This window comes from Ursus arctos, unplaced genomic scaffold (genome assembly GCF_023065955.2).
Source record: "Ursus arctos isolate Adak ecotype North America unplaced genomic scaffold, UrsArc2.0 scaffold_30, whole genome shotgun sequence".
Lineage (NCBI taxonomy): Eukaryota > Metazoa > Chordata > Mammalia > Carnivora > Ursidae > Ursus > Ursus arctos.
Genome location: NW_026622986.1, coordinates 25,335,041 through 25,348,447, shown reverse-complemented (window position 1 = coordinate 25,348,447; position 13,407 = coordinate 25,335,041). Strand labels below are relative to the sequence as shown.

General features: G+C 45.3%; 1 protein-coding gene across 1 annotated transcript in view; it reads left to right on the top strand.

Annotated features, from left to right (window-relative positions):
• Positions 1-13,407, top strand: part of CAMK1D (calcium/calmodulin dependent protein kinase ID) — a 412,299-nt gene that overhangs the window by 361,741 nt on the left and 37,151 nt on the right. The window contains exon 6 of the mRNA XM_026478648.4: positions 12,603-12,678. Coding sequence (XP_026334433.1) covers positions 12,603-12,678 — 76 coding nt within the window. The remainder of the gene's footprint in view (positions 1-12,602; positions 12,679-13,407) is intronic.

The window sequence follows — 13,407 nt, the reverse complement described above, 5'->3', positions numbered from 1 at the left end:
ATGTACTGTATGGTGACTAACATAATATAATAAAAAATCATTATTTAAAAAAAAAAAAAGAAGCAGTAAGTCACAGAAAGCACCCATTCTAGTCATGTAATTGATAAACTAAAGATGACACATCGACTCCTCTTGGTAGTGAAAAGCCTGCATTTTTATTTCTTGCTGCATTTTTATTTCGTGATGTTGCTGTTTGTGCACAAATGTGATTTCTCCAATTCTGTGGGTCTCATTCTCCTGATTTCAGAAAGAAAATTAAACAGTTCAGAAAACCTTTAAACCATGGTCTATAGGTTAAGCGACAGAGTGCCTTGCGAGGGGAAGGCAAGCATGTGCCCCTTGCTAGCAGGGTGACTCAGGAATCCCAAACTTCACTTTAGAAAGGGCAAGAAGGCAGGGTGGCAGAGACTTGAATTGCTTCGTGAGGTTTCTGAGCTAAATAAGGTTTTCCTTCTTCATCGAGCCCTACTGACAGATGATCCACCACTGTGCACAGTCCTTCGTCTGGCGTCCACACCAGCAAACACACCGTTTCACTGTGGGATGTTGCTCACTTACATCTGGTCCACCGCTGTGTTTATCAGCAGAACCCCACCATGGTTCTTCACGGGATGCCTGGTTGTCATGTTACTAAAGCTACGGGAAAGGAGTCCTTCTGGTTTCCTTCCGTAACTTACTTGAAGTGCTGCCTGCACGAATCTTTGGTCTAGCTCTCGCTAAAGTAGTTGAAACAAGTTTCATCGTGTTCTCTTGTAAATGGAAATGAAGAAAGGTTGGTCAACATTCTCGGCATATTTTTTGACACAGTGAGAGGAGTGCCCTTAATTCATGAGACCGTGGCATTTTTAGAGCTTGATTTGGGACTTGCAGCTCTGATGAGATCTTGGAAATCCGTCGTTGCAGCCATTGTGGTGTTGGGACAAGGACCTCTGTACTCCGAGCCTCCCAGCCTCTAGTTGGTGGCAGACACAGCACTGGAACTTGAATGCAAGTAGCCCACATATCTCTGCCATTGGTTAGACACGTGAGAAGCCTGAGCCCTTCATTAAATTCTTGGGTTCTCAGTTTCTTGGATGGACCAACTGAACTCCATGATTTTTTCTGGTTCTGCCATCCTTTTTTTCTAGAGACATGTGACTCAGTATCCTTTAAATATATAAATATCCATGTGTCGAGGATATTCATGCCATTTTTTCCCATCCTCATTCAGAACAGATAAGAAAAGAAGAGAATGGGCTGCTATCACCCATTTTTGTCCTTGTCAGCAACATGTCATGGTGATTCCTCTCATGTTTCCCCGTGGGCCCTCTGCTCCTAGCCCTTTGTTCTTACTCTTCTGTGTGGCTATTTCTCCCACAGAGCCTGATTTATTATTTGCTCCCTTAAATATCACAATTTAATATACGGCTATAAGCATCACATCATTCTCATCGTCTCAGACCATTGGTGTTAAAACAGGGTTTATAGAATTCGTAAATGGCCATGCAGGGCGCAGACCAGTAGGCAGAGGACCCAGATAAGAATGTTCTCTTCCCTTCTCTCTCAACAGCTAGTCAGTGACAACCAGCAGCCAGCGTTTTGTCACCCCAGGTGCTGCAAGTAGACCCCATTTGTTAGAGAGAACAGCCCCCTGAGTGGGGAGGCGGCTCCTTCTATTAGTCTGATGGGACAGAAGCTCCTTGTCAGCACGTGGGCAGGGTGCACCCAGCCATGCCTGGGAGGAGCCCCCACTCCACATGCCCAGTCCCCCAACTCACTCTTCACACTGTGCACGCAGCATTTTTCACCCTTCTGCAATTTCTGAATGGCTCCTCTCTACATCATAATGGGACGGAGTGTCATAGTTTCTAAACTGGTTCCACTTTGCTGTGGAGGCGAGGAAGGAAAGAAACCATGTGGCATTTTGGAACTTACTCTTTTTTTTTTTCTTTTAATGATTAAAAACTAAAACATCGGGATGCCTACAAAGGTCCTCATAATCTTTTTTTTTTTTTAAGATTTTATTTATTTTTTCAACAGATAGAGACAGCCAGCGAGAGAGGGAACACAAGCCCGGGGAGTGGGAGAGGAAGAAGCAGGCTCATAGTGGAGGAGCCTGATGTGGGGCTCGATCCCATAACGCCGGGATCACGCCCTGAGCCAAAGGCAGACGCTTAACCGCTGTGCCACCCAGGCGCCCCAAAAGGTCTTCTTAATCTTAACGCAGACCTTGTCAGATTTCAGAAGCAGCCAAGTAGCCATCCTGCTGCCGTCACAAACCCCGGAGGGCAGAGGCTGGATCTTGGGATGACCTTGAAGGGACCACATCACAGCCTTATTTCTTGCCACGTTGCTCTGAATTGCCTCAGAACACTTCCCTCCTCCCTCCCACTGAATTCCAGGTCTCTCCCACATTTTAAAACACCAGCTGCCCTCCCATTTTCCACTCCCTTCCCATTCCTTAGCCTCGCCCCTCCACCCACCGGCCACATTCTGGCTTTGGTAGCATTTGAATGGTAATCCAGCTCCAATCAGAACGGTAATTACAAGCCTGGCCGGTGCTTTCGAGGGGACTTTTCATGCCTGTGGTAACATTCAAGAAGCTCCTAGGAAAATCAAAGCGAGCTGCTGTTTTGGGATGCATTTTTACTCAGTGACAAACCTAAGGGAAGGACAAGAAAGTACGAAGGAACTTGTATCCGCAGAAGGACAGAGCTGTCCCAAGAACACTCGGCTCCTCTGAACAGCCCTGACTTCGGGTGAAAGGCAAACCACAGGCAAAGAATGAGTCCGTATTTCAGCTGTATTTTTATGTGCCAGCCTTCCAGCTGGCAGTCCTCTAAACTTCGGTGAAGAAACCCTGTTTGTGAGGACGCTCACAGTAAAGCCCCTCGTTATCCAGGATTGTTCTTTTTTAATCCCCCCCTCCCCCGCTGCTGGACATTCTACCAACAGAAGGAGTTCTGACTCAACACTGTCAGTCCTGCTCCTTGCAATCAGTTCTTCCCAAGGCCAGATTCCACCGTGAAATGGATGCCTGAATTTTATTTAACTTGATTGGTAGAATTTTATTTATCATCCCTGGACAGGCAGCCACTGGATAAAAATGTCCTGTTTCTTTCACAGTGTGTGAAAGAAATCCTGCTCCCCACTTCTCGGACATGCATTGTCACTGACTCTTTGGGGCTGGATTACGGTTTGATTTAAGGCCCTGTTTACCCTCATCCACCAACAAGGGAGCTATTCCTTCTCACCACCTGTGGAAATTCCTCAAAAACAGGAAGATGGGGATCCAAGTGGCCAGCCCTGGACACAAATCCCTAACTGATTGCCTAACACAAAGGGTCCCATGCAACTCTTCACTTGAGCACAGCTTCTTTTCCACGAAGGCATAACTTTGGGACGAAGTAGGAGGTGCCCTTCAAGACAGGAAACTGAGGCGTAGAAAGTTAACAAATTCTCTGAGATACGCTGGCCCCGGGCCCAGCCTGTAATTCTGTCCTCTGATTCACTGCCACATCTGAGGTAGCAGAGATGACAATGTGACTCTGTGTGTACAATTGCATCATTTTTTAATTATTATTATGTTATGTTAGTCACCATACAGTACTTCTTTAGTTTTTGATGTAGTGTTCCATGATTCCTTATTTGCTCATTACCACACATGCCCTCCTTAATACCCATCACCTGGCTACCCCATCCCTCCCACCCCCTCCCCTCTGAAACTCTCAGTTTGTTTCCTGGAGTCCAGAGTCTCTCATGGTTCATCTTCCCCTCTGATTTCCTCCACTTCATTTTCCCCTTCCTTCTCCTGATGTCCTCCATGCTATTCCTTATGTTCCACTTATGAGTGAAACCATATGATAATTGTCTTTGTCTTCTTGACTTATTTCACTTAGCATAATCCCCTCCAGTTCTATCCATGTCGATGCAAATGGTGGGTATTCTTCCTTTCTGATGGCTGAGTAATATTCCATTGTATATATGGACCACATCTTCTTAATCCAGTCATCTGTTGAAGGACATCTCGGCTCCTTCCACAGTTTGGCTATTGTGGACATTGCTGCTATGAACATTGGGGTGTGTGTGCCCTTCTTTTCACTACATCTGTATCTTTGGGGTAAATACCCAGGGTAGCTCTATTTTTAACTTTGTGAGGAACCTCCATACTGTTTTCCAAAGTGGCTGTACCAACTTGCATTCCCACCAGCAGTGTAAGAGGGATCCCCTTTCTTCACATCCTCTCCAACATTTGTTGTTTCCTGCACTTTTAATTTTTGCCTTTCTAATTGGTGTAAGGTGGTATCTCAATGTGATTTTGATCTGAATTTCCCTGATGGCTAATGATGTTGAACATTTTTTTCATGTCTCTGTTAGCCATTTGTATGTCTTTGGAGATGTGTCTGTTCATGTCTTCTGCCCATTTTTTGACTTGATTATTTGTTTTTTTGGGTGTTGAGTTTGAGAAGTTCTTTATAGATCTTAGATACCAGCCTTTTAGCTGTAATGTCATTTACAAATATCTTCTCCCGTTCCGTGAGTTGCCTCTTAGTTTTGTTGACTGTTTTCTTTGCTGTGCAGAAGCTTTTTATCTTGATGAAGTCCCAAAAGTTCATTTTTGCTTTTGTTTCCCTTGCCTTTGGAGATGTGTCATGAAAGAGATTGCTGTGGCCAATGTCGAAGAGGTTTCTTTCTATGTTCTCCTCTAGGATTTTGATGGATTCCTGTCTCACAATCTCATCATTTTTAAAGTGCTCTGCTAGAGAAGTTCCCTGCTCTCCCTACTTCTCTGTTAGGCTTCTCCCTATAATATGCGATCACATTGCCTAACGTGGCTAGCAGAGTGGAACTTGGATCCAGTCCCCCTGACCCCAGGTACCATGATCCACTTTCATGAGCCATGATAGTTAGGTCTCCACTACCTCTGACCAAGACTGACTCTCACCTCTTAGGGACTATTCTTCCCCATTGTGACATACACGAAGTTCAAGTCAAGGGTCTTTCTCCTTGCCACCTCAGGGAGGTGAGGCCAGCCAGTAAGAGGCACAAATGGACCTTGGACTAGGTCACAGGATGGCAAGTGGCCTGTCTGCTAGCCTCTTCTTGCTGACGTCACAGGCAGGCTGGATGTTTCAGACCCATATTCAAAGATATGCTCATTCAAGGAAAGGTAGAGGGCTGTTAATCTTAGTGTCCGGTCAGCTCTACTCTGTAGGTAAGGGAAATGGCAGGAGTTTTGCAAATGCCAAAGAATTAGGGAAAAAATTAGGATATGCTCTTATTTATAAGTAGTCTTCTGGAACAAATTTTTCTAACCTCCCTGTAAGAAGAACTTATAATTGGTGCCAATGAGAAGAAGAATCGGCTGGAGCAAGGCATCGCACCCTTGCTGCCATGACAGACTGTTCTCATGCCCGTGGCTCTGTCGGCAGTGATGAACAGGCAGTTCCTGGGATGCAGTCTCTAGCAGCATGCCTGGACCGAGAGGGCACTGTAGAAGTATGTTGGTGAATAAGTAAACAGAAGGATCCGTAACTCAACAGAGGGACCAACTGGATAGGAGGCTGGTATAGGGGGTTTGAAGACTCACTCCAACTCAAAGAGTCAAGTCCTCAGACGTGCTCTTCCATCACTCATGGGGCCCAGTTCAGGTCTGATTTCTAATGCACAGGGTAGAAATCTCCCATTAATGAATCATTTCCATTACATAAAGCTAGAATCAAGGCAAAGTACCAAATGATATCAATGATCTGTGCATCCTTAATTCTAAAAAATAATAAAACCTTCATTCCATTTTTGTTCCTGGGGTTCTCTCAACCCTTCCTCCTTACATAATAAGCTATTAGCTCTATCTGTAATTTATTATGTTTATTATTTTCATGAAGCCTCATTAAAGTCCTGAAGGTTGGGCTCTGTGAAAGTACCCATTTTACAGATGAGCAAACTGGAGGCTTAAGAGATCAAATGACTCATTCGAGTCAACAGGTGTCGTAAGTGGGGGATCCCAGATTTCTTTCACTGAAGAGCCAATGTGTCTATTTAAAACTTCTTCATCCAGACAACTAAAGTAGTTTTAAGTTAAAACCTACCTCTAGGCAACCATTTTACATCTTTCTGTCCCATTTAATGATAAAACGAGCCTCTGTACCTTTCCTACTCCTCAGCACTAAACCGATTACTTTATCTTAGAGCACAACACAAGGGCATATTCTCACGACACACTAGCCACAGCCTTTCTTCCCCACCGTTTGACTATTAGAGGTAATTTATCCCTCCTCTGATATTTTGAAGTCTTATTTAGAGTAAGTACAGTATTTTCAGAGTTTTATACAGAGTTACAAATCAACATCTCTCCCATCTGGCCACAATCGTGTCTGGTGTGGTCTGATCGTCTTCCTTAAGAAGGGGGCTGTGGCTGGTGTGACTTCTGTGGCTTGTGTCCACACTCAGCACCTGGGAAAACAGGTGAGCCATGGGGGGCAGGGGTCACATCTGTTTTGTTCACGCCATAAAGCCAGTGCCTGAAACAGAATCCAAGCTATTACACAGTTGAAGAACGCAAGAAACACTGCCTAGGTCCCATGGTTCTGGGCCATAGGATTCTCTTTTCTGGAATTGAGGGCTTCTCCTCCCACCCCAAGGCATCACCTCCTGATGTGTCCCTGTCCTTCACCCACTGGAGGTGGTCAGCTTTGAGGTACTGAGAGCAGTGGTACTCAACTTCCACAGAGGACAAACGGCCTTGCACATGAACTTGGTAACAGGGTGAGATCTTCTCCATCTCCTCTCTCTGCAGAAAGTGCTCTTCAGCACATCCCTGAGAGCACAGGAAAAGGGAAAATTCCTTTTCTGTTTTTTTAGAGCCTGGGGATTGAGTGCCACCCCCATGCCAATAGACAACTGCTCTTCCCACTTCCAGTTAGACTTGGTTAGGCCTTTTTCTTCTCTTTCAGTAAGGAAAATGGGCAATTTAATTGTTTTAAAAACAAGATGAAAGGTTTCTGAAATTTTTTTTCTTCCTTTTTGAAACCTCTGGAGTCCTTCCCTTTACCAGGAACCCTTGCTCTCAACCAAAATAAAACAGCTTGGGTTGTAGGACGTTTCCCACCCAGTGGAATTTTCCAAAGTAGGTTGGTAGTGAGTCTCACAGCAGTAAATTCGATTATTTTACATTTTGAACCAACTGTTTCACTAAAGAGGAGAAAGGCCTCGGGAAGGAGGACCACATCTGTCAGTCCGAAGAGATCTCCAGTAGCTCGGGGATGCTCTGCTAAAGTTTTGTGGGTTTTTTGTTGTTGTTGTTGTTGTTTTTAACTGATGGAATTGAAGTCTATTTTATTGAGAACATGCTGTATATTTTTATTTATTTAATTTATTTATATTATTATGTTATGTTAGTCACCATACTGTACATCATTAGCGTTTGATGTAGTGTTCCATGATTCATTGTTTGTGTATAACCCCCAGTGCTCCATGCAACACGTGCCATCCTTAATACCCATCACTGGGCTAGCCCATCCCCCACCCCCCTCCCCTCTGAAACCCTCAGTTTCCCAGAGTCCGTAGTCTCTCATGGTTCGTCTCCCCCTCTGTTTTCCCCCCTTCATTTTTCCCTTCCTTCTCCTAATGATCTCCCTGCTATTCCTTATTTTCCACAAATAAGTGAAACCATATGATAATTGTCTTTCTCTGCTTGACTTATTTCACTTAGCATAATCTCCTCCAGTTCCGTCCATGTTGGTGCTAATGTTGAGTAATCATCCTTTCTGATGGCTGAGTAATGCTTCATCCTTTATGGGATGAACTTCTGTTTGCTGGAGTAAATGAAACCAGCCAATGGGATGCTGTTTCTGTCAGGGACGGCTAAGAACATAGAATTGTTAACCCCAAGCTCGGAGCAGGAAGGAAGTTCTGAGAGATCACTTAACAGAATATCTTTTCTGCTCTTTAGACCTAAAAGTAGTAATTCTGAAATCCCTTTGAGAAAAGGTTTTACAAGGAGAACGGCACACATGACAATCGGCCACATGCAGAGAATTAGGGCTAATTCTGACTGTTTTATCCCCCAAATTCATGCCAGGAATAGCCATTTGTTAACCACATAGAACGTGCTAAGCCCTAAAAATACAGACCCGAGCGATGCGCCTGTGGTCAGGGGTCATGAAGCCTGGTATTTGACAGTGTGAGTCACGCAGCGCAGAAGAAATACAGAAGGTACGGTAGGAGGTCTAGGAGGCTGGCGTGTTGTGGGATTTTGGTGAGTGGACCTGGGAACTCAACACATGTCACCCAGGCAGAGCTGCACCCACTCAACCACTACCAATCTTGCTCATGTCCTTTTCGGCACCTCCGGGTGGGTCTGTTGCCCCTGACAGCCCCTGACAGCCTCCAGGGACTGGGACTTGAGATGCACTGGAGGAACGCAAGTGCCCTCTTGCCTCGAGTCCTTTCCTCCCATCTAGGCTGTACCAGGAGACTAAGCCCTTTCCTGCTCTGCCTGGGGGGTGGCATTAGAGGCTGCGGTGTCTTTTCATGACAGCTCTTTGTCAAGTGTCAATAATTCCAATTAAGTTATTTCAGTTCAAAGCCTCCCTCTATGAGGAGGTGTGGGGGTGGCGAGAGTCACTGTCACCCTCCCACTACACGTGAAGTGCATGAATTGCGCTGGGTACAGGCAGAAGAGAAAAATGTTTCTCCTTGATGAAGAAGTTCTTCGGCATCTGACAGTGTTGGGGAGGTGGTGGATTTGTGGTGGGCACGGCTCAGAGAACACTTCCCACTTGGCAAGGCCCCCGTCGACCGTGCTCTGGGCCTCCTCCGCCTGGAAGGTCATTTGTTGTCTGAAAGTTTGTAAATTGGATGCTGTGACTTTTTAGAACTACAGCCAAATTCTTGCCAAGAATTATATGGTATAAGATTGATAACGTAATATGAGGGAGCGTGGCTGGTTCTCAAAGTGACACTTGGTCTCTCAAAAGATCAGAGCCGGAAGTGGACTCTCGCAGAGCACAGGCTACGGGCTGAAAGGATCGGGGAGAGAGTAGGAGGGGGGCCAAGAACCAGAAGAATTCAACAGGTTGGCTGAACAAGGGGAGCCAACTGCAGGACCCAGAGGAGAACAGGAAAGAAAATATCCCAGTGGATCCCAGGGGTTCAACATGATTTCATAGTCATAGCAACTTGTCAGGAGGATTTTGAATATTGCCTGAAAATTGATGTTTACCAAGAATCACTATGAGATGAAAAGTAGCTAAAGGGATGTAGTAGGCTTGTTCAAACAGTGACCCAGAGAACATTTGGGTTTTTTTAAAGATTTTATTTATTTATTTATTTATTTATTTATTTATTTAGAGAGAATGCAAGTGGGGGCATGCAGAGGGGTAGTGGGTGAGGGAGAAAATCTAAAGCAGATTCCATGCTGAGCACTGAGCCCAACTCAGGGCTCGATCTCACGACCCTGAGATCATGACCTGAGCTGAAATCCAGAGTCAGGCACTTAACCTACTGTGCCACCCAGGCACCTGGAGACCATTTGGTTTCAAGAATCCAATTAAAAGTGGACTTGGAATCAAGGTCATTAGTGTGTGCTGCCATTATACAGTTTTTAAAATATTTTAGGTTGGTGAGAATATCCTTTCCCAGATCAGTCTGCTTTCTCTCTTTTACTGTGACATTACCCATCCAAGGACTCTCTCCATTTGTCCAACTCTCTCCATTTGTTTCAATTACAGTGAAGAACCTCGCCAGAAGGCCAGTGGTTCACCTGCCAACCATTGGTTAAAAAATGTTTATTGTGCTGTTGTGGACAGAACCTAGATAAGACACAACACCAGAAAGAAGAAATGTTTGGCACAAATACGGAGACTTTTACCCCCAGTATTCCTACCTCGATGTTTGCTTGTTAATCATTTAGAACTTCCCCCCCAACACCCATGCTACTGATCCCGGCATCTTTCTGTCAGTGGCTCCCTTTTGTCAGTCGCAAGACTACAAGCATCTGAGATAGATCCAGATACCTTTTTTTTTAAAGAAAAAAAGTATACTTGATGTTATAAACTCTACCATTTAAACAAAATCTCATGTTTTAAAAATTATATGTGTCATCTGTGGCTTCAAGAGTCTAAACATCTCAAGCAACATCCCAGTTCCATGTCGCATAAACATCAGCCACTTGCTTTTCAAGTGCATGCAGGGCCTTGCACAGTTCTCCAAACGCAGGATGCTCCGCCAGCCCGAAGGTGAAATGCTGAGTGTGCACGTGCCCCTGGGTATATGGACTTCTGGAGGGACACCATGTTCTTTATTCTTTTGTTTTCTGAATAAGGGATGGTGGCCAGAATTTCCCTCTTTCTAAAAGGCAGGGAAGGAGGGGGAGAAGGAGGAAGAGGATGTTCTTTTAAGGAGCCTTTCCCATGCCCGAAGAGCTGGAGAGCTGAGTCTGGGGAGCTCCAAAGAACACAAGATCAGCTCCTCCTCGGACTGAAACCTGCTTTGCAGGGGGTGTGACTCTTACCCCTCTACACATCCTGGCTCAGGGGGTCGGCTCAATCTTTGCTTATAAACTGTGGAATCAGCTGTTGGAGGTGCCAACCTCTTCCTTCTCAGGGCTCCTTCCCCACATCTGTCGCCATGTCACACCTGGTAGGTGACATGAGCTTACACCCCAAATCTCACCCTGAACTCTGGCTGCCCCCACACCACTGTTTGGCATTCAGTGCCCTGGAGTGGCTCTGTGCTCAGGATATCTGCCATCTGTCCTGCAGGGAAGTGACACTGGGTCAGACGTCGCCAGTGAGCCTTCTGTGCCTCCTTTGAACTTTCCATCAGGCTACATGGATGGCTCTGGAGGCTCAGAATTAAGCTCCTTGCAGATGCCATCACCTCCCACCGTCTGTGCCCTTGTGGCCGCTCAGACCCAAACATCAGCTTGGAGAGAGCATACCTCCCAAATCAGCAGGACATTTACTGTGGTAAACGGCTCCCTTTTGTCAGTCGCCATAATAGAAGTGTCTGGAAAATTTGCTGTCAGCAGTTATAGGAAGAGGAAGTATTGATGCTACCAGCTCTCAATTAACCAAGGGCCACTTCTCCAATTTGTGAGTTCCCTAGCTTTATGGTTCTGTCTCTCCTTTCACTCTTGTGCTGAGGGTGAACGAAGCAAAGAAAGGACATATAGACGTATTTATTTTGCTCTTGATAAAAAAGAAAAAAATTAAGTCTAAATGGAAGTATGGAGGAATGGGGGCTGAAAGTGTAGATTTGGGGGTTATCTGTGGGTTGGATTTCTTATCATAACCGGAAACATTCAGCAAAAGTTTGTATACATCCTTAGTCCTGCTTAGAAAATTTATCATAACGAATATAAGAGGGGATTTCCCTGTTAGTTTTTCTGCAATGGGACTTTTCTTACAGACTAAAGAAGCACTTGCCTTAACAATAAATATATTCCGATGGATGTAACTAGGACAAGGGTGAGATTGACCCGGTTCAAATCCCAGCTGGTCCATATCTCCTGGGTGGCATCAGAAAGAGAACTTCTCGAGGCTCATTTCCCTTAGATCAGGTGCAGAGAATGAACATCACTAGGGTTGCTGAAAGGGTTATAGTAGAAAACATGTATGAATGACCCAGGTCACGGCAGAGGCTTCATTCAGGTTAGTCCCTTGGAGACAAAGTTGGTATGGAGACCGCTTTCTCGCTGGATCACTTTAGGCAGGTTCCTGGACCTGTCAGTCCCTCTTGGTCCTCACCTGCGACTTGGGAGTCGTCATGATAATGATAATTAAGCTCTTCCCCTCCCTCCCCCAGGCCAGTTGGGGTAAGTGAGTTAATGCATCCCAAACACGTAGAACACACAATCCAGCAGACAGCTAGTTTTGCTTTGTCCAGTCTCTTTTCTGGAAAGTCTATGCTGAAGACACATCCGTCAAGTATATTTGGGTGAAAAGGAGATTTTGCTTGTGAAGATGCACTGTTTTTTCTTGTATTTATTTGCTCTTTGCACAGATATGTACGGCAGCCACTGCCAGTCGGGAGACACTGGGTGTGGGTGTCCAGCACAGGGCTCGAACCAGAAGGCCAGGAACAGAAAGCGTGAGAATAGGACAAAATAAGCCAAGACCCCTGGGAAGGTGGACTCTTGGGGTGGAAATGAGGAATTGGGATTAAGGAGCATTTTTGCTGTTTCATGGATGAGCAAATGAAATATTAGTATTGACAGATCAGCTGCCCAAAACTTCGCAGAGTGAGCTGAGAGCAGGCCTAAGGCAGGCTTCCCAGGGACCAGATTTCAGGTCTCAACTCTTCTGGATTGTGAGCTCCATGAAGGTATGAGGAGGAAGCTTCACGTTCACGCCCCCACAACACCCAGGAAGGCCCTACCCCAGGGCCAGAAATGCTTCCCTGAATTAGTTTTAGGTGAAGTCATACCCCAGGCTCCTTGTGGAGTATACCTTTCTCTGACTCAGTCTCGTCTGAACTGTAGTACCTAGCACCTGTTCTGACTGATTGATTGGTTGAACTTTTTTGTTGCAGACAGAAAAAGAGAAGAAAAATCTAAAAAATGTTTTCTGTCTTAGGCATTTAAATTGTCAGGCTTGTGTCTCTCCTTTCTCACTTCACAGCTCCTGAGGTCCTGGCCCAGAAACCGTACAGCAAAGCTGTTGACTGCTGGTCCATTGGGGTGATTGCCTATATTTTGTAAGTATTGCTCACCACCTTGGCTCCTTCCTTCCTTCCTTCCTTCCTTCCTTCCTTCCTTCCTTTTTTTTTTTTTCTTTTTTATTGTGGCGAAATACAGATAACACAAAATTTACCATTTTAGCCATTTTTAAACATCCAGTTCAGTGGCATCAGGCACACTCACAGTGCTGTGCAACCATCACCACCGTCCATCTCCGGAACTTTCTCATCTTCCCAAAGGGAAACTGTCCCCGTTGAGCACTAACTCCCTGAAGTCCCTGGCAGCCACCCTCCTACTTTCTGTCTCCGTGACCTCGACTGCTCTAGGGTCCTCGTGTCAGTGGGATCATACAGTACTTGTCCTTTCATGACTGGCTTTTTCGTTTATCATAATATCCTCGAGATTCATCCGTGTTCTAGCAGGCGCCAGAATTTCCTTCTTTTTAAAGCTGAGTAACTGTCCATTATGTGCATATAATACATTGTGTTTTTCCATTCAGCCAGCAGTGGACACTGGGTGGTTTCCACCTCGTGGCTATTGTGTATAATGGTGTCATGAGCACAGGTGGACAAATGTCTGCTTTTGGGTGCATACTGGAAGTGGGGTTGCTGGATCATATAGTACTTCCATTTAACTTTTTGAGGAATCTCCACACTGTTTTGCAAAGCAGCACCCTCACTTTACATTCACAACAGCAATGCACAAGGGTTCCAGTTTCTCCACACCCTTCCCAACGCTGATTTCCC